We start from the raw sequence: 19,200 nt of genomic DNA, 5'->3' as shown, positions 1-19,200 counted from the left end.
TTATGCAAGGTGCCTGGGTCTCAGTGCAAGCACAGGACCTTGACTTGTATGCCCTTCCTTTGGTTTAATACTTTTGCCCATGTTGGTATTCTGTGTTGGCTGGTGGACTAGTGACCTCAGCAGATGTTTACAAACAGTTAACCCCTGAATGAGTCCTGCTGGGAAGAAGGATGAAGACAGGAAAGGTCTTGCTGCTGCTGCAAGCCAGTTTAGGTTTCGAAAGTGAACTGGTTGGATCAGGATATGCCAAATAACTGGGCTCATGCCAAGACTGCGTCATCTGTGAGCCTATCTCCTCCCAGCCACCCAGCAGGACAGTCTCATACAGGCCTCTCCAAATGCTTCCAAATCTTTGGGATTTGTAACTCTGAAATTTCTTCTTCTGTCCCCCACAAAATGGTGACCTTCACTGGAAAACTCACAAGAAAAGAGGGAGAGAGGAAATACTCCATGCTTCCTGCTGCAGAGGAAGGAAAACAAGAATTTTTTCTGTTGACTCGGCAGCATGACTCACTCTGGCCTGTCAGTTTGGGTTCTCCCAGTGTGGTTTTTGCTTGCCTCACCCTCTGTTTGGTCTACATATGTGTGGTCAAAACTGTAATTTTCAGTGTTGTATGTTGGTATTTCACTGGGAACTGCATATAGGCCAGGAGTTATTCTGGGGAGCTGCTGGCTGGAGGGAGGACACGAGGTACTACAAGTGGGCAAGACTCAACACCCATCTGCCAGACTTCCCAAAACCATTTGCTGGAGGAAGCCTTTTCAAAGTACTTCTGAAATCTCAGCCTGGGGAGACAGTGTGCTACGGTAGATACAGAGGTAAAAAATATTGCTAAGGAAAGGTCCTGTTTAAATCCAGGAATGCTTTAGGTTTAGCCATGAGGTTGTTTTAACTATCCTGAAGTCTCAGACATGGCTGAGATACTTTAGTCAGGCCCAGCTTGCTGAGGAAGTTAACAAGGCTCAGAGACCAATTTTGGAGACCTGAAAAATACAAGATTTTTTGAAGTCTCCAAGCTGGTAGGATGAGCAAGTTGAGTGCCATGAATCGCCAAATGCTTCTCTGCAGCTGGAAGTCCTTAGGTGTTTCTATTTCTGTAGGTGTCTACGTGGTGCTCCTCAGAGTAGCACCTGAGTGTCATGTGCCTAGCTTGAAGAATGTGTAAAACATTTAAATAGTTTTATGAGGTGTAGAGAGAAAGAGCAGATTTTATGACAGGGAGGGACATGGGGAGGATTGTTTAGGAGAATGAGAGCATGAGGGGGGAAAAACCTTTTCACTTTTGAATGAATTCTGACTTTTCAGCTCACCATACACGCATTGAGACAGCAGGGGTACCTTCTCCCAGGAGGAGTGAAATAGGATGGGAGCAGCCATGGAGAAGCAAGTCTCTGGAAGAGTTATGGTTGGGTTAATTGATTGATGTTAGTAAACAAGGTGGGGTGAGGTCTGGCATGTCCTAAGGGAAAAGGGCAGACAAGTTTGTTAAAATCGATACTTGTGAAATTCCTATTATCAGAAGAGAGCTCTTCTCTTTGTAAACTGACTGCTTCCTCAAACAGGGAAGTTCTGACATCATGAGATAGGGCTGAGACAAGGTTGTCTTTGTGAGAAGTGTACTAGCCCATCCCTATGGTGGTGTTGGCAGAAAGTGGTCATTTGAGTTCATGTTGTTCACCAGTTATTGATGTGAAGGAATATCAGAGACAAAACAGTATTCTCCAAGTCAGAAATCTGTGTCCCTGGTCTGATGCATCTGTCCTGTTTGGCTAAGTACAGTGTAAGGTTTTAAAAGGTTTCAAGCCAGGTGTTAGAGTGGAGATCCAGTTCAGTAGGTGCAGCATTAAAAAAATTTGTTAGGGTGCCAGCTTTGTCCACTCAAGGTTAAAAATTAAGTGTGTCTCATGGAGTTCTTATTGTGCCACTGTATACTCTTGTCTGTTGCCTGGTTTTGATCTTTTTCTAAGCAGAAGTTGCAAATACAAGGAATAGGGGTGGAATGTAGGTCACTTGTCCATAGAATAGGGAAGATGGCACAAAAAAACTTCTAAAACTTTACTGATTCTTTTGTGTTAGTCTCTTCTGTCACGTTAGGGGTGCAAGCGGTTTTTTAGTATTTGTCATTTGCTTGTGTTCTTATGCTTTAAAATGCAAATAGTCCTAGAGCACAAGAGCCTCCCCATAAGAAGGCTTTACTGTAAGGAGTCCTTAACTATAAAAATACTCCTTCTCTGCCAAGCATTTGCGAAATGTGAATGTTTTTATGCACTTCATCTAGTTATGATGTTATGATACTCTGAGAATTTGTTTTTCTGGATATGTGTTTTCTACAAGATGTCTTTTATTGCTAATTGTTTATATTCCCAGACTATGTTGTTGTCACATGTGAAGGTTTGTTGGTGTAGAAAATGAAGGGGAATGATTAATTTAAAAAGAAAATTTCACTTCTTGGAATGGAAACCCTAGCTGTCTTTCAGGCTGTTTCTGCCTTTTGCTTTCAATCCTGTTGAATGTAGTCCATTGTGTGTTTTTATCCGTCACGTATCTTTGAAAGCAGTGTTAAAGCACAGAGGGTTGAACTGCTCTGTAAAAAGCACATGTGTGTGTGAGAAGAATCACGCTGTCTTTTTTATACCTCAGACCCTTACTTCCAGCAAATAGTTCTTCAGCTTTATGGATGTGCAACTCTATGTGCCTGTGGTCCAAAATGAGAAAAGCTGCAGCACAGCTGCCATGAATTTCACCAGGATTCTATGTTTGCTGCAACAACAAAGTACAAAGTAGTTTTTACAGTTATTTACTGGAATGAAATTATTTAACTAAATCAGTGCTGTTACAGTCCTGAGAGTTAGGGACTTTCCCAGCTCTTCCTTCATCTTTGCCATGAGTTTTGCATTTAGTGCTTTTTTGTCAGTGTGTCTTGTTGCCGAATGGATGACCAGGTAGGTTGTTTGGGTTTTTTTTTCCCACAGTGTGCCTTGCAGTTGTCAGTCAGTATCTGCTTTTATAGAATATATCATGTTCACCCTACTCAAAGGAATAATGCAGTTAAAGTTGTGACTTGCAAATGTAGGATTTGTCTCAGTTTACTCGCTTGTTGTTTTGTTTCAAATAGAATGTTAGAAAAGGCATAGGATTGTGGGCACCAAATAATTAAAGGTCTTGTGATACCATTTGGGGCCATGTGATGAAGTGCCCTTGTTTGGAATGACTAGACCAGAGTAATCATATTAACAAGAAATATTTCCATAAGCAGTAGAAAGTAGTGGATCTTGGTTTCCAATGTTAATTTTTTTCAAATCTGATTTACTGTTTATCTGAATTACACCAGATCTGCAGTGTGAGCTCTGCTCGTACAGTACACTGAAAATGCACTTGGGTGGGGAGTGTATTCTTTGATATCAGGCTATAATGGAGGTCTCACTGTAGCATTTTTAACAATGCAGAGACACTCTGCTCATGGACATCCTCCCTGCTTCCTGTTTTCATTGCACGTGGAGAAGTGTAATATTTTGAAGATGGCTAGCTTCTGTCAAGGTTGGCTAAAACTGACCAATTAATAAAAACATAAAAAGCTAGCTGCTAGAGATGCAGACATGATGTAGAAAATGAAGAAAATTTTATAGAGGCAGAGTAAATGTAGGTCATTGTAGCTGCTTCACAGACCAGTTTAATTACAGTCATTATACTTTGTTGCCTGTTTTATATGTGTTTCACTCCCCTTCAGGTGAATCTTTCCTTTTCCTGTATGTGGACTATTTCCTTTCTGCTCCTTTTTTTAATCTCCAGGATATCCTCCTCCGTAAAGAAGATTGCCACCCCCACACTAGCACTTTTGCCAGCAGGGGAGGCAGGAGCCACCTTCAGAGATCAGCAGGCATGGCCCAGGAGTGCGAGGAGGGATTGGTGGCATGCCCTGTCTTGCCTCCTCTGTGCCAGGTCCTTAGGGTCGCTTCACTGGTGTTATTGCAGCTCAGCTGTTCTGGGCAGGTTAATGCCATCAGCCTTAGTCTAGTGCAGTTATATAAGAAGTAACAATGCATCATCTAAAAAGCTCTCGACCCACAGCAGGTCACTCATGTCTGAGGAATGTATCATGTTGTTTTCACAAAGCAAGTATTTACAGGTGGGCATAGTAGGATAGGAAATGCTGGAGGAACAGAGAATTCTGGAGGAACTAAAGAATTCTGGGCAAAATGTTCTGTAATCAGGAAGGACTAGATCAGGTGTTTACACAAGCTCTTCCTGTTTTGAAACTGTGGGAAACCAGTTAAGATACGTTATCAGCTTTCTTTGCCATAGAAAGTGAGAGCTCTGCACCTTTCTGTGGGGTGGACTGTGTTTTCTAAGAACAGCTCTGGAAGGACTATGGAGGGGAGAATAACCTTTCTGCCCACTTTGTAGAGGAGAAGGCAAGTAGAAGAAGTTTCAGCGCATTTGCACTTATGTCATGGCCCAGATGGCCCAGGTCAAATTATCACCTCTGGAAAGAGAAGGGGATAAATGCATCTCGTCTGTGGGAGCTGATGCAAGGAAGGGGAAAGCTGGGAGACCTTCCTCCAGGTATTGAGAAAACAGGTGACAGAGGCAGGTAGAGGTGGCTGCACAGCTTCATGCCTCCAGCTGAGTTGTGGTTTCTTTTCAGGGTTCTCACATTCTACCTAGGAGATCTGAACAGGAATAAAGATCTTGGGCTGCTTTGGCACAACATGATCAACCCAGTGGGAGCACAGAACCTTCTTTTGCACTGTGCCACTGAGCTGTTGAGCACCCAGTAGTCCTTTATTTGTGTCTTCTGGGCACACACACTGATTTAAGCAGTGCTAATGGGGCTGGGGAAACTCTGAACTGCCTTAGTCCTCTTCCAGTGAATGTCTGCTTGTGCACCCTGCTGGGAATTAGCACTTGACAAGGTCCCATGCTCTGCCCGACTGCCATAGGATGACCACTGTGTCCCACTCCCTGTTGGTTATTGCAAATTAAAGGCTTAATTCCCAACTTCCTACTCTACTAGGCTTGCCGTAGATGCCTGCAGTTGGCCTGGTTGCTGTTTTCCTGGCATGCCTCTTGCAAAGCCTTTGCGTCTCTGGAGCCTTGAATGGGAGCTTATTCTGGCCTTTGGGAAGCACAGGCAGTTGGTCCCCTTGTTGGTCCTTGCTCTTTTCCCTCCTTGTGTGAGGAAAAGCAGTTGGTTTGGCCGCACTTCTTGGCTTCCATTGCCCACATGGCACAATCTTCTCACTTAAGCACATTTCTGTAACAGTTGCCTAACTGAACAGATAGGGCTGATAGTACTGTGCCTGCTTAGAAGAGGAAACCTTGACTCGATGAGTTTGTTACTCTTGTTTTTTTTCAGTAGTACCCAAACTCAGCAAGTCTCCAAGAAGTGTGATGCTTTGTATGGTCTCTGAGTAGCATTGAGATAGGAATCCTGGGCATGTCACATCGTTGATTTAAGGTAAAAAAATGTGTTCGGCACCGCAGGTTAGGTGGTCTGTGCTGTTCTGGTCTTCTGTCCTTGAAGCAACCGGTTGTGGTGGGGATTTTGCAGGCCAAGGCCTTTCCCCAGACAGCACATGGTCCACATGACGCTTGTGTCATAACAATATCAAAATATGGAAATGGAGACTAGCATGTAACAAAGTGCAGGTATGCAGAGAAACACATGAGTACATCTAGTTTCAGCCTTCTCTTGATACCTAATGTTCTTCTGTCTCTATGGCTTTGTTAATGTTTGCTTTGTTTCAAACAGAAAAGAGATCGGGATCTCTTCCTAGCAGTACCTCAATACATAGGGTAGGAAGGATGATCTGGTTGACTTATTCAGACACCTACTTCAGCCATGCCAATTTAGCTCTTCTGGGAGTGAAAGAATGGAAAGAGAAAAGAGATACAATAATGTGACCTAATCACATTAGATTCAAAAGTTTGTAAGATTTTCATTACTACTAATTTCATTGTAGTTCAGCTTGAATTACAACAAAAGCACTGTTGTGTAATAGAAATTTTTCTAAAGATTCAGTACTTTGGATGTTGTCTTTGCTTGAAACTTTGGCTGTACCTCACAGACAGAATTATGAACAGCCTTTGAACAGGATGCTTAGTAAGTTCTCTATGTAGTGTCTGTGTGGCTTTATTCTTTGAATGATTGTTCCCAGATTAGCATTGGAAAGATTGCATTCCCAGGCATGGTTGTTTTAGTAAAGGTGTTTGAGGCTCTTAATTAATTTCACCTTAAGAAAGACTTTTTGTAAGTGCCAAGTATAATTCATCCTAAGCAAAGAAGGTGGTGCAAGGTATGTTGATCCAGCCAGGGATGCTGTAACAGAGCTTAAAATAAAGTGGTGTCATCTTGCATGTGTAGGGAACAGTGGGTTCTGAGAAGGTGTTGAGAGGTGTTACTTGTGCTAAAATCACGCTCCACTACTAAAGATTTTGATAGCTCTTGCACATTAAAAATATGCTCCGATATCAGAGTCAAGCCTGCATAATTTTTGACTCCTTGGCCCATGCCTACTTAGTGTCTTGAAAGTTTTTCTGAAATGGAAAAGTTGCCTTTTTACTCCACAGCCTGTAGGGAAGACCTGGCAGAGGGTTTCTGAAGAGAAAATCACGTGTCATTGGAACCTCCCTCAGGGTCACAGGATAGATTGAGTGAAATGCCATCCAGAGCTGAGCTGTACTACCAACTGCGTTGTAACTCCAGCCAGAGAAAATTGCTCTCTGAGGTTTGCTTATTAGTTTTGAAAGATATAACTGAAATGGAAAGTGAAAACTAGAAGAATATATTAAGGAGATTCCTGGAAAAGGGTTGGCCTTGGATTCACTACTCAACAGGATCTGAAATGACAAAGCACCTCTCTTCTACTCATTTGAGCTGATAAAGACTTTCATTTTTTTTTTGACTTTTACAATTGCAGGTGTCACAGAGAAAAATAATCAGCATCAACCCAATGGTCATCAAGGATATGAACTCTGCTGTTTTTATCTAGATGGATGAAAAGGTTAACAGCCCAGAAGGGGAGTTCCTTTTCTTTCCAAGATGGCAGCAACTGGTGGCGAAAGCCAGCTGCAGCGGATTATCAGAGATTTGCAAGGTACAGTGAGTGCTATGCTGACAGATACGTTCTGGAGGCTGGCCTGCATCCTCCAGAGTTTAGATAACAGAGTAGGAGTTGTGTTTTCGATTTTGTAACTCTTTCCTGTAGCATTGTAGCAATGTAATTCAAGGTGTGCAGTGTGACTAATTTTTTTTTTTTGTGAGACAAGTGCTGTACCTTCTTCAGGACCCTGCATTCTTAAATTCTGTAAATTTAAACATACAAGAGAAGAAATAAGTTTTAAAATTTAAAGAAAGGTGGGTGTGAGGTGTGTATTGTGAACTAGTACTTCATTGGCATGCGTAGAGCTGTGCTGCTACAAGACTTCATGTGAAGTAAGGAGAAAGGGCCTAAAATTCAGCCTTCCTTAATGGGAAGCTGGTATGGAGTTGATGCTAATGTGGGAAGGGAAAAAAACAGGAAGCCAAACCTAGCTGGGAAAGGAGACACAGAGGAAGAGTGCTGGAGAATTACACCTGCTGTTCTCACTGCAGTGGAACCTGTCTTCCACTAGAAGTAGCCAACCTCATTTTTAACAGTTCTGTTGCAGGCAGAATTGGTATTGGATTCATAACAGTTTTTCTGCTGTCTTTCTGTCCTAATCAGTGGCCTATACCAAGATTTTTCCTTTTAATTTTTAATAAATAAAAAATATATGCACCAAAGCTGAACATCTAGATCTTCTCGTAACATAAAAAAGGAGATCTATGTGACTGCTAACAAGAAGAAATTTTAATTTGCAAAGGGTTATTGGGTGAGACTGGGAGCTAAAGCTCACTCAGTCACCTGAAATAAGTATATGACCAGGGGGAAGGCAAGCTCAAAATCAGTAATTTCTGATGCTGAGAAGTACATCATTTTGGGGCTAGAGTCCAGAGGAACAATAGAGTGTACTTGGACTTGAGATTTCCGCACCCATTTCAGTGAAGAGGAGTTGCTATATGCTTATTTTTTATGTAAATTATTTTTTCGTTTGTGTTTGTAATGAACACAAGCTGAACCTTCCTGAATGAAGCATGGAGAAGATAAATGTGCTGACTGAACGACTGTTCTCGTGTTACTGATCCCCTTTAGCAGATTACATGCTTTGTCCTTTCTAATCAGAATTCTGTTTGTCCTGTGGCAATACCTTAATGTGCACATGAGACAGCAAAAACTTACTTCTCTTTCCTGTGCTGAGGTAGCAATTAGCAATCTCTGTTAGCATGTTTTGCTAAGTGTCAGAAGTGCTAAGTGTGTTTTTAAGGAGAAATTATCCATACAACAGATTGTTGCAGTTTGAACTCCTGTTTTCTTGTAGGTGGTCTCAGACTGCAAGCTTATCAGTCATTTTTTTGTGCTGTCGTTAAGACATTTCAGCTAAAAGAAAAAGAGTCCACATGTAGAATGTCCATGAAGAAAGCATTTATTTAGATGTTTATGTCCTTTGCATTAGTCAACTATTTTGGTGTCTTGTTTTAAAGATGCAGTGACTGAATTAAGTAAAGAATTTAAAGAAGGAGGTGAACCGATCACAGATGACAGTGTCAACTTGCAAAAATTCTCCTACAAGCTTGAGTACCTTTTACAGGTAAAAATTGATTTGTGTCATTTGTAATCCACCAGCAAAGCTTATTTTCTCTTGCTGACTCTTCAGTATGTGGGGTTTAACTCAAATAATCATAAATTTCCAGTTTAATCTTTCTTTTATTTTGTTGTGTGTAATAAGGGGACTGAAATATGTGCTGCCTATTATACTTATTTCAAGTGAAAATAAATGTAATCAAAAGGCATTGCTGGAAGTTTGACTGAGGAATGTAAGGCATTTCTTGATTGATCTGAAGGATCTGAGCTTGATTTTGACGATATATCTTGCTAAATTATCCTGTGATTAAAAAAAAACCTGAAAAAAACTGTGGTAATGATATTGTGACCTTTTAATGAAAAATTAGTACTGGATGTGAGTAATTTACAGATTTTTCAGCAGTTTTGCTTTGGAAGTTTTTTGGGTTTTTTTTGTTTTTGTTTTTTTTATTCTATGGAAGGCTTAAGGAAAAAGATTGATTTTTAATCTGGAGTGCTGCTTTTTGTTCACTCTTAAGGTTAAATAAAAGAAGACACTGCTGGGAAAACTGAAATTCAGTTTGCATAGTGTGGTGTCCACATATACTGTAATCATGTCACCAATTGCAACAAATGCTAATTTGCAACAAATACTAATCCAGCCTTAATCTAGGCAAGGGACTTTCAATGAGGTTGCAGATCAGAAACTGAAGAATCTTTTGGGATTTAAATGGTCCAAGGTGCAGTCCGTACACTTGCTGCATTGCTGCTCTGAACATGATTTAGCTAGAGATGAGATTTTTCTGGTTCATACAAGTGTGCTACTGGCACACTTAATTGCGGGTCTCTCAGCAGCTGGTTGTTAGTGCCTTGCTCTCGATGAATCTGCTGCCAGTCTGTCTCAGGAGCTTTGAATGGATGTCTGTATTTTAAACCCAGATCATTATTATCTCTTACTTCAGTTAAGTAGCTTTTGTAACTGCTGGATTGCATCAGTACTGTGCAGTGTCTCTTTCCTTTGTGAATGCATTGGCTAAAGCTAAAGAGGAGTCATGAAAGCTCATGCTGCTGGGAGAGGAACAGGATTCCGAGTAGCTATATATAAGTATATTTCTATTTAAATTTTGCTCATTATATTTTGTTTTCCTGGTTTAAGTTTGACCAGAAAGAAAAAAGCACGTTGCTGGGGAACAGAAAAGACTACTGGGATTATTTCTGTGACTGCCTGGCAAAAATCAAAGGAGCTAATGATGGAATCCGCTTTGTCAAATCTATTACAGAAGTAAGTATATCAGTTAAGCATCAGAATACTTGCTTTATGTTTTGCCATGTTTTTTCAGACAGCAGTAGCAACAAACAAACAAAAAAACCCCACTGCTTTTAACATATAGCAAAAAACTTGGGAATTTTTTTTCCTAACTTTAGATAATTTTCTAATGATAAATTAAGTCAAGGGTAGAGCATGCCATCTTCAGCAAAGCTTATGGCAGGATCTGGCTCTAAGTGTAAGATGAAAGGTTGAGCAATGGGTTCTGGTCATTCCCTTTTCCCTTTCAACAGGTAATTACACTGAATGCACATCTTTCCAAATCTTTACAGCCATACACTGCACCTTAGGTACAATGTTTGCTGTCAATGTCGAAACTGCCATTACCTCTGACACTCTGCCTCCCTGATTTCTAGCAGGGCTCCAGCAGGAGGTGGCATGGTTTTGTATCCTAGTCAAATAGTCTTCAGCTACTTGTAGCTGCATATATTGAAATATTTTCCTCTGGTTCTCATTATGTACGCTTGTTCTGGTCTCTCCATATTGCTTACAAAAAGTATCGTAATTTAAATTGATAAACCAATGGGAGTAAGGATAGGGTTAATTCTATGGCTTCCAGGGTTTGGTGATTTTTTTGACAGTTCTTAAGATACTCACTAAATATGCTTTAAATAAATATAATTAGGAAAAAACACTTGTAAGCTTCTGTGCCCAGAGCAGGGATAGCATCTCCTTGAAGAAATGTTCAGATATCTGCACGGTGAATGAGGGTGAAAACCAGGTGGTAAATTAAATTTGCTGTTTCTGGGATACTTAGTGCTTAGGGGCTGTGGTATTTTGCACTTTGTATCCTGTAGAATTCAAACCAAAAATCAGTAAAAGGTGTTGCTTTCTTTGCTTCATCTTTCATTCAGGTTCCATTTATAAGGAATATTTTTGTATGTGGTGGGTTACAGAGCTAAATGAAGAACCTGTGTTACTTCAGAACAGAAGCCCAGAAACAGCAAAAACAGGGAAACTGAGGGTATTGCTCTCACTTAACCACAGTGGAATACTGAACGGCAGGAAAGAAACCTTGTATGGCCTTTGAACCTTCTTTCACACTAACCTTTCAGGCAAAGTTTACAGTAACTTACTAACTTGTGCCTCAGCCTCTCTAATATTTATCTTGGATTCTATTTTAAATCATAAATATGTTTGCTTTGTTAGTTGGTCGAGCAGCTAGGCGAGAAATTTTTTCATCACACTCCTTTTCCATTCCTAAGTGGATTACTGACTTCAATGGAAAGAAGAAATGAAACACAACTACTCTGTGTTCCGCTATTTTGCAGGACAGAAAATGTTTCAGATGTAAAAATAAAGCATCAATTTTTCAAGTCAAAGCTATAAAAAAATTCAGTACTGAGCTTTTTGATCCCCCTTATGTTGATCGAACAGCTGTCTTCATAAAAAGATCCATTAATTTTGGTGATGCAGCTGTTCTTGGTCTGAAGAAAGAATTAGATTTTAATCAACTTAATGGCTAAGTATTAAGAAAGGCTTTTTGCACTGTCTGGAGTTGCTGTGTCCATGGGGATGTATATTTGTATATGTGTACGTCTTTGTTCTATGACTCAATCTGTCCTAAAGCTCTTCCAGCTGTGGCCATATGCACCTTCAGTAACTTAAGCAGTCACTTCTGTCTTTGCTGGGCACATTGAGATTTGCCTTATATTTTGAATTGCGCTTAGTATAGTCTGTGCTCGGGTATCAATACATTAGATGATTCATTGGTCCTGTGGTGCCTTTTATATTATTATAAAGTGGACAACATCCAGCTGTAGAAACAAATTCATCATTCTGAAAAGATTCCACCAAATGACAGACTTAGGAAAAGGTGTTTCTCAGTGGCAATTCTTACTGACTTCCTTTGCAACTTTTTCCTTTACAGTGGCTTATTGTGAATATTTTTGTGTTGCTTTGTAGGCTGTTCTGGCCATGTCTCTACATGATCACAAATGATATCTAACTTTCTTTTCTTGTGGTTTCTCCCTTCCAGCTACGGACCTCTCTTGGAAAAGGAAGAGCATTTCTTCGTTATTCCCTGGTTCACCAGAGGCTAGCAGACACCTTGCAGCAGTGTTTTATGAACACCAAAGTGACCAGGTGAATAGCTAAGTGCTTTTTTAACTAAAAACTTTCTCAGTGTGATCAAGCAACATCACCTAACAGCTATTGAAAGAAATTGAAACTCTTCCAAATGTTTGGCTTAGAGATCTGGTAATAGGATATGAAGGTTCATAGACCTTTTGGCCCGGGTCACTGGTTCATACCTATCTTGGGTTTGTAAAGATTGAAAGTTATTACAGCTTAACATGTGTGGAGTGGGTTAGGGTTAGAGTTAATGTGCTGATGTTTCTGTACATCAATTTCAAAGGTGATGTGTTTATAAGTATTGAAGATCCTGGGTTTGATGGGCTATTCATCGTGAGAGAGGATTAATTTGGATGTGTTGGCCGAAGCCCCAGAAAGCATTTGCATATATCTGTGGATTGTCACAAAAAGGAACAACTTGCCCTTGGCCAAGAAATTCCAAAGACAGTTTGTATTTGGTTGGAGGTACACTGCTAGGGCTTTAAGAAAAAGCCAGCTATTTTCACAATGTATTTAACTCTGGATGCTGCTTTCTGATCCTCATTTTTGATTTATTAAATGTGTGCTTTAGGTGATTTACTGTGTGATTATCCAGCGTATAGCAAATATTTTGTATTGTCAATGATTTACCTAGGCACTTGAGGAGAAAATACTTTGTGCAGGGACTCCTTTAAAGATATTTATGTGGAATTAAGGTTTTTCTGAGGTGGAGTGAATAATGATGTGGGGTTTTTTGCAATAGAAACTGCTGCTTCGCTTTTTCTTATGAATGAGTATTACTTCTCTTTTGTTTGTTTGTTTTCAAGTGACTGGTACTATGCAAGAAGTCCATTTCTGAATTCCAAAATGAGTTCTGACATTGTGGGTCAACTCTATGAGCTCACTGATGTTCAGTTTGACTTGGCATCAAGAGGCTATGATTTAGATGCTGCTTGGCCAGCATTTGCCAGGTAAGATGGAGCCATATTGTGATTTTGTATTAACAAGGACATAAAACACCTGCTTGCTAAATCTTTAAAAGCTTCTGCTTTTGAGGGTAGGAATAGTTGTGCTTGAGCAGGTATATGCTTTTTCCGTGGGATTAACCCATGACCAAATTGTCCTGTTTCTCCTTCAGTATACTGAGCACCAGCAATCAGAGATGGTGTTTTGTAATATGGCACTTCCAGTACCTGCAGTTTCGGCCCAAATCCCAAACTATTCTCACCTGTACAGACACACGAAGAAATCTTCTTGGCTTCTCTGTTTCAAGAGCTGAGACCTGTAGTGGCTGCACGGCCAAGCAGTGTGCTTCACTTGCAGCCTTGTGGGGATAAAAGCCGGGTCCGTTTGTAGCAATGGGGGTTTCCTGGGCACTTTGCTGCCACCATCTGGTTGAGCCCTCGCCGCGCAGCAATGCAATTCCTTAGAGCAAGGCTGCGTTGGCTCTTGTGGACGAGGGAAGTGACAGCTACCAGCCCCATCACCTTTTATAGATGCCCGGGATATCCCTATCTTATTTTTAATCAACTTCGGTGATTGCTGGCCGAGACAGCAGGTGCAGTTACGTCCTTTTTAATGTGGTAGTTACCACTAGGTAAATATTACATTTGCAAGTAGGAAGACACAAATATATGTGCTTAGACTTTGATATTGTTTCTTTGTGTGATCAACAGGAGGACTCTGTCCTCACTTGGATCTTCAGCATATTTATGGAAGCCCCCAAGTCGCAGTTCCAGCATGAGCAGTTTAGTGAGCAATTATTTGCAGGTAAGCAAATTGCAAATAAATGTTTATATGTCATGATACGTCTTTGGTTGACGTAGTTCCAGGGAACTTAATAGTTTTATGATGGTTATGAGCCTTATAATCTAAACTGCAAAATGCATTTTTAATTTAAAGTAAAGGGAATTGACTGTCAACTGCTTCAACTTAACATGCAAATCTTGTAAAAGAAAAAAAATATGTTCAGAAGACTACCTGAAGATAGGTATGTTTTCATTTATCTTTTGGGAAAACAAGACACACTTCCTACAAGTTGATATCTTGTACTCCTATGAAGGTAACACACAATGTCACTGTACATTAAGAACCTGAACTTGCTCTCATTTTAGCACACCATTAAATGAATGTTTAATGCTACTTAAACTTTCTGATTTTCCCCTTCTCTTCATTTAGACACAAGAGTTTCCTTCCAGCCCTGATGTAAATAACTCACTAAATGCTGAACACCTTGAGGGCTACGAAGAGATGCGTTTAGAGCTTGACCACGCTGAGCTGAGGCAGAGGGAACTTCAAGATCGTATTCACCAGCTAGAAATTGAAAACCAGGAGCTCCAGGCAGCTATCAGCCTTCAAAAAGAACAAGTACAGGTAGAAAAGGAGAAGAGCAATAACTACAGTGAGGAGAACTCCCGGCTGACAAAGATGATCACAGAGTTACAGAAGCAGTGTGAGGTCTCACACTCCACTCAGAACACTGTTCATGACCTGCAGAAGTGCCTACAGTCACTGGAACTGAGTGCAGTGGAACAGCAGAAGGAACACTCAACAAAGGTAGAGCAGCTGTTGACCAGCAAGGAAGATTGTGCCTCAAAATTGCTGGTTTCAAATCAGGAGCTGGAGATCTCTAGGGCTTTGATTGCTGTGAAGGATCTTTGCATTGATGAGCTCAAAGCCAAGCTGAGTTCCACAGAACAGAAGAACCTCAACCTCCTTGCAAAAGTTGATGCTGCCTTGGATGAAAAGGGACAGCAAGCCACAGCCCAGTATGACTCTGCCCTACAAATACAAGCACTGTTAGAGAAGCTTCAGGAGATGGAAAAGGAAAAGGCAGATATGCAAAGACTCAGTGATGAACATGCATCTCAACTAAAAGCAGCAAGAGAGGAGCTGCTGCTGAAAGAACAGGCACAGAAGGAGCTGGAATCCAGATACAGTAGCCTCACTGCTAACTCCAAAGAAGAGAGCAAAAAGCTGATTGGGAGCCTGGAGACCATGGCAAAGGAAAAGGATGCACTTCAGAAGGCCCTGACTCTGAAAGGAAAGGAGATGGCTGAGCTCCAGACCCAGGTAATGGGGTCTCTGGCTCAGGTGGGTTCACTGGAAAAAAATCTTGAGGAAGCCAGGAAGGAAAAAGAGAAACTTGAGGAGGAGTATGGCAGGAGGGAAGGAGCACTGAAGCAGGAATCCCAGTCACAAGCAGAGCAACTTGAACTACAGGAGGGTCGCTTAACAAAGGTGAGTCAGACTGTGTGTAGCCTTCAGGAGCAAAACCGGAAGCTCATGTCTGAGAAGGAGCATCTCGGGCAGAAAGTCAAGGAGTTGGAGGAGCAGATGGAGCAGCAAAAATCTGCCGTGAGTGAGTTGGATGAGGAGAGCAGGAAACTGAAAGCAGAGAATGAGAATTTGCAGCAATCTAAGAAGAAGATGGAAGAGAAGCTGAAAAATCTGGAAGCTTCTAAAGCTTCCCTAGAAGCTGATGTAGCCAAGTTGAGAGCCTCTGAGAAACAACTTCAGAGTGAGATAGATGATGCCCTGGTGTCAGTTGATGAAAAAGAGAAGAAGCTCCGGGGTGAGAACCAACAGCTGGATGAAGACTTGCAGAATGCCAGGAGGCAAAGCCAAAATCTAGAGGAGAGGCTGGAGACTCTGCGCTCAGAATATGAAGAGCTAAAGCAAAGAGAAGAGACTTTGAAGGAGTCTTATGCCTCACTTGAAGCACAGCTGAAGAGTGCCAAACAGCATAGTCTACAAATGGAAAAAAGCTTGGACACCTTGAAGGAAAGCAAAGAGTGTCTCCAGTCACAGCTCACAGAGAGGGAAGTAGAACTGCAGGGCGTGGAAAGCCACTGTCAGCAGCTAAGAGCAGAAGCTGAAAGATACAGGAAGAAAGCAGAGACTCTTGAGCTAGAAAAGCTCGATGTTGAGAAGACATGCCTTCATCAGACAAAACTTATAGAATCTCTCACATCAGAAAAGGAATCAGTGGAAAAGCAGCAACTACAGCAGGCAGCATCCCTGGAGAAGGAGGCAAAGGAGCTGGCCTTCAGACTGACCATGAGTGAAGAGCAGCTGGAGGTCAACCGAGGTGAAGTGTCCAGGCTGCAGGCCGAAGTCCTCGATCTGCGAGTCAAGCTTCAGCAGGCCACTGATGAGAGAGAGAGGATGAGAGGGGAGCTGGCAGTCACTGAGACTGTCTTGAGTGAGCAGAAGACACTTGTCCAGCAGCTGAAAGAGCAGAGTGAGTCTCTCAACAGAAACCATGTGCAAGAACTGGTGCAATGTAAAGAAAGGGAAGAAAAGCTGAAAAAAGAGCAGGAGAGAACAGCCCATCAAAACGCTGAGCTGGAAAATAATTTGATGAACCTAAAGGAAGAGCTGTCCAAGGTTAAGCGGTATTTGGAAAATGCTAGAGTGGAAAATGAAGAAAATAAAGATCTTCTCCACAGGACCAACACTGATATGGCTGAACTTGGCATTCAGATTTGTGCCTTGACCTCTGAAAAGGTGGATGCAGAAGAGCAGTTGGCCCAGGCCACAGAAAGGTTCAAAGAACTGGAAGAACAGGCAGTGGAGCAACAGGAGAAGCTGAAGCTTGACATCTCTAATCTCAGAGAGGAGAACAAGAGCCTGCAAGAGAAGCTAGAGGAGGCTCAAATGTGTGCCGCAGCTGTCCCAAGTCTGCAATTGCAGCTGGAGACAATAAAGAAACAGGCACAGAGTTTCCAAGAGACCAGCCAAGAAGAGATGTCAGCAATAAAATTTCAAATGAGCACAGAGATTCTAAATTATCAGACAAAATTCAAGGTAAATTAATGTAATCATTATAGTTGAGGGAGCTGCTTTACCATCTGCTGCAGCAATTACTGCATGAAATCTTAAGGTTTGTGTGGGTCAGGCTCTGAGACTAACATACAACTAGCCTTAGCCTGGGAATCTGAAAATGTCTCTGTGCTCATGACCTAGGCCTATCTGAGGTGAAATAAAAACTCTTCAGAGTTTTATGGCCATGTATGCTGAGAGGCCAGGTGATGCGGAAAAGTAAGTCAGTACCACAAGGGTGATGATTTCTTACACTGACACTGAAGGTGGCATTGGCTGTCCCTGTGGTCACAGCTGTGGTTGTGTCCTTTTTTTGTAGGAATATTTCAAGACCTGTTCCTCACACCTATAACACTGCTTCTTCTAAGAACTGATTTTGATGAAGGGAAACTTAAACTGAGACCAGTTGCTTTTGCATTTAATTCCCTCATGTACTTTTGTTTTCAGCTGCTCAAGGTAGCAGCTGGGAAGATTAGAGTTTTGCTTCCAAAAAAGCATGATTCTGCCCTGTGTATATAAAACAGCACGCCTAAAGGCTGAAGATTTCATTGTGTTTGCTTTGCCATTCAGATAAAATGTCTAAGATTGGTGGTTGATCAGAGGCTTATGCCACTGCATGGATTTGACCTTCTTTTTGTTGAGAATTGCAACAGCCTATACAGAGTAACAGTAAAACACAGTTAATGTGCCACCATAAACCGAGTTTGCTTGATTGCACGAGTTGAGGGTCTTTTTAGCTGTCTTTCATAGCCAGTGGTGCTGCATTTATCCCATGCATGGCAGTAAGAGCACTCCTAATTCACAGCTGGGAATTTTGTAGGGGAAGGGGTGGTTGCTGGAGGATTATTAACTACTGGCTCGATCTCTCTGCCAGGCTGTCAGTGAGGAGTGTGGGAAAGTAAGAGAGCAACTTGAGGAGCAGAAGCGACAACAGCATGCTGTGGAGGAAGAGATTACAGAGTTACAAGTAGGTGCTTGATCTGAATTAAAACCAGAAGTGTTTGTGTCAGCAGGTATTAGTGTTACAGCTGGGAAGGCAAGCAGCATTTCTGATGACTGGCTGTGAGTCTGAGAATGCCCTTGTATAAATACGGGTGCTGCAGACAAAATACTGGGCATCTGACAGCCACTGAAGCAGAGATGATGAAAAGCACGATGTCACTGAGGATTTGTCCTGCCTTGAAAGCCGGTCAGGTTTATGTAAGACCTGGCTATGTGTTCTCTTCTTAAATGGGGATGTGGGTTTAAGATGTGTCTTTCTTAGGCCCTGCATTCCCATACAGCCACGTGCCGATCCGTCTATTTGCAGGCTGCAAAGGGCACTGAATTACAGAATTAATGTGGCTGAGAAATAATCCAGCCAGAAAAAAACCAGAATTTTTGCAATAAGTTTATCAAACACTTGAGCTAGAAGGTTCATACTGAGTTGTAAGGAATCCAGAAAGAAGAAAGTTTAGTGGATGTGGCCTTGCCTGCTAGAAGAAATACATACCTTTAGATGCAATTAGGTATGTTCCCTGAGGACTCCAAATTTGGCAGGCTTTTCTGGAGAGTATAGCTGTGAAAGAAGTTGGGTTGTTTTTGATTGTCCTTCATATTCCTTATGGGCTTTAATAAATAACATTTTCCTCCTGTTTAATTTTTCTCTTTTGAAGCTTTTAGGTGGTAAAAAAGCTTTCAGGGTGTATTCTTTTGCCATTATTTTTGAGAGATTTTTCTTGACAAGGAGTCAAAAACTCAACTGACATGGACTAACAAGAATTACAGGCTTAACAGTGTCTTACTTTAGCATGTATCCCTTATTCAGTGTGACAAAGTAATCAATCACTAGTACACAACTAATTACTGTCCGCTTATACAATAATATCTTAATTGGTCATTTGGCTGTAACTGATTCTTTTAAAACATTGTTAGTTGTCTTGGTAATTGTCCTGTGCATGGTAAAGTCTTGTTTTTATATATAAGGAAATACAGTAATTCATTTTACTAGGCTGCAAACACGAGTTTGAGTAGAAAGCTGGATGAAGCAAGAGAGCAGCTGTCAGAATCAGAATCTGCTCGGCTGCAGAAGGAAGAGGAAGTGACTTCTCTTAGAGAACTCTTGGAAAGGTGAGAGTTTGGGTTCTTTACAGAAGCTGTTAATTTGGAGGCCAAGCAAGGGGACAGTAATCAAAACATACTGAAAATCACCATGGTTTATGAAGTACATGTCACAGGGTTTATATAGAACAAATAGCTCATGGGCACTGGCAAGGAATATCAAATTGACACTTCAGATGAGAAACGTGGAAATTATCCAGCACACATGAATGCATGGTTTAATTTTTACTGTATTGTTAATTTAGCTGATATAA

At 41.3% G+C, this 19,200-nt stretch overlaps 1 protein-coding gene across 7 annotated transcripts in view; it reads left to right on the top strand.

Annotated features, from left to right (window-relative positions):
* Positions 1–19,200, top strand: part of FYCO1 (FYVE and coiled-coil domain autophagy adaptor 1) — a 44,161-nt gene that overhangs the window by 2,401 nt on the left and 22,560 nt on the right. For 3 of the 7 annotated variants that reach the window (XM_040085566.2, XM_040085600.2, XM_040085583.2), the window contains exons 2-10: positions 6,922–7,098; positions 8,565–8,671; positions 9,800–9,925; positions 11,949–12,055; positions 12,850–12,993; positions 13,699–13,792; positions 14,201–16,831; positions 17,721–17,813; positions 18,837–18,955. In XM_040085566.2, coding sequence (XP_039941500.1) covers positions 7,044–7,098; positions 8,565–8,671; positions 9,800–9,925; positions 11,949–12,055; positions 12,850–12,993; positions 13,699–13,792; positions 14,201–16,831; positions 17,721–17,813; positions 18,837–18,955 — 3,476 coding nt within the window. In that variant the 5' untranslated portion in view covers positions 6,922–7,043. Of the gene's footprint in view, positions 1–6,655; positions 7,099–8,564; positions 8,672–9,799; positions 9,926–11,948; positions 12,056–12,849; positions 12,994–13,698; positions 13,793–14,200; positions 16,832–17,720; positions 17,814–18,836; positions 18,956–19,200 lie in introns of those variants that run through there. The other 4 variants (XM_040085574.2, XM_058421961.1, XM_040085558.2 and 1 more) reach the window with 4 other exon arrangements.

The sequence above is a fragment of the Hirundo rustica genome, chromosome 1 (genome assembly GCF_015227805.2).
Source record: "Hirundo rustica isolate bHirRus1 chromosome 1, bHirRus1.pri.v3, whole genome shotgun sequence".
Lineage (NCBI taxonomy): Eukaryota > Metazoa > Chordata > Aves > Passeriformes > Hirundinidae > Hirundo > Hirundo rustica.
This window is presented reverse-complemented; position numbering and strand designations above follow the sequence as displayed.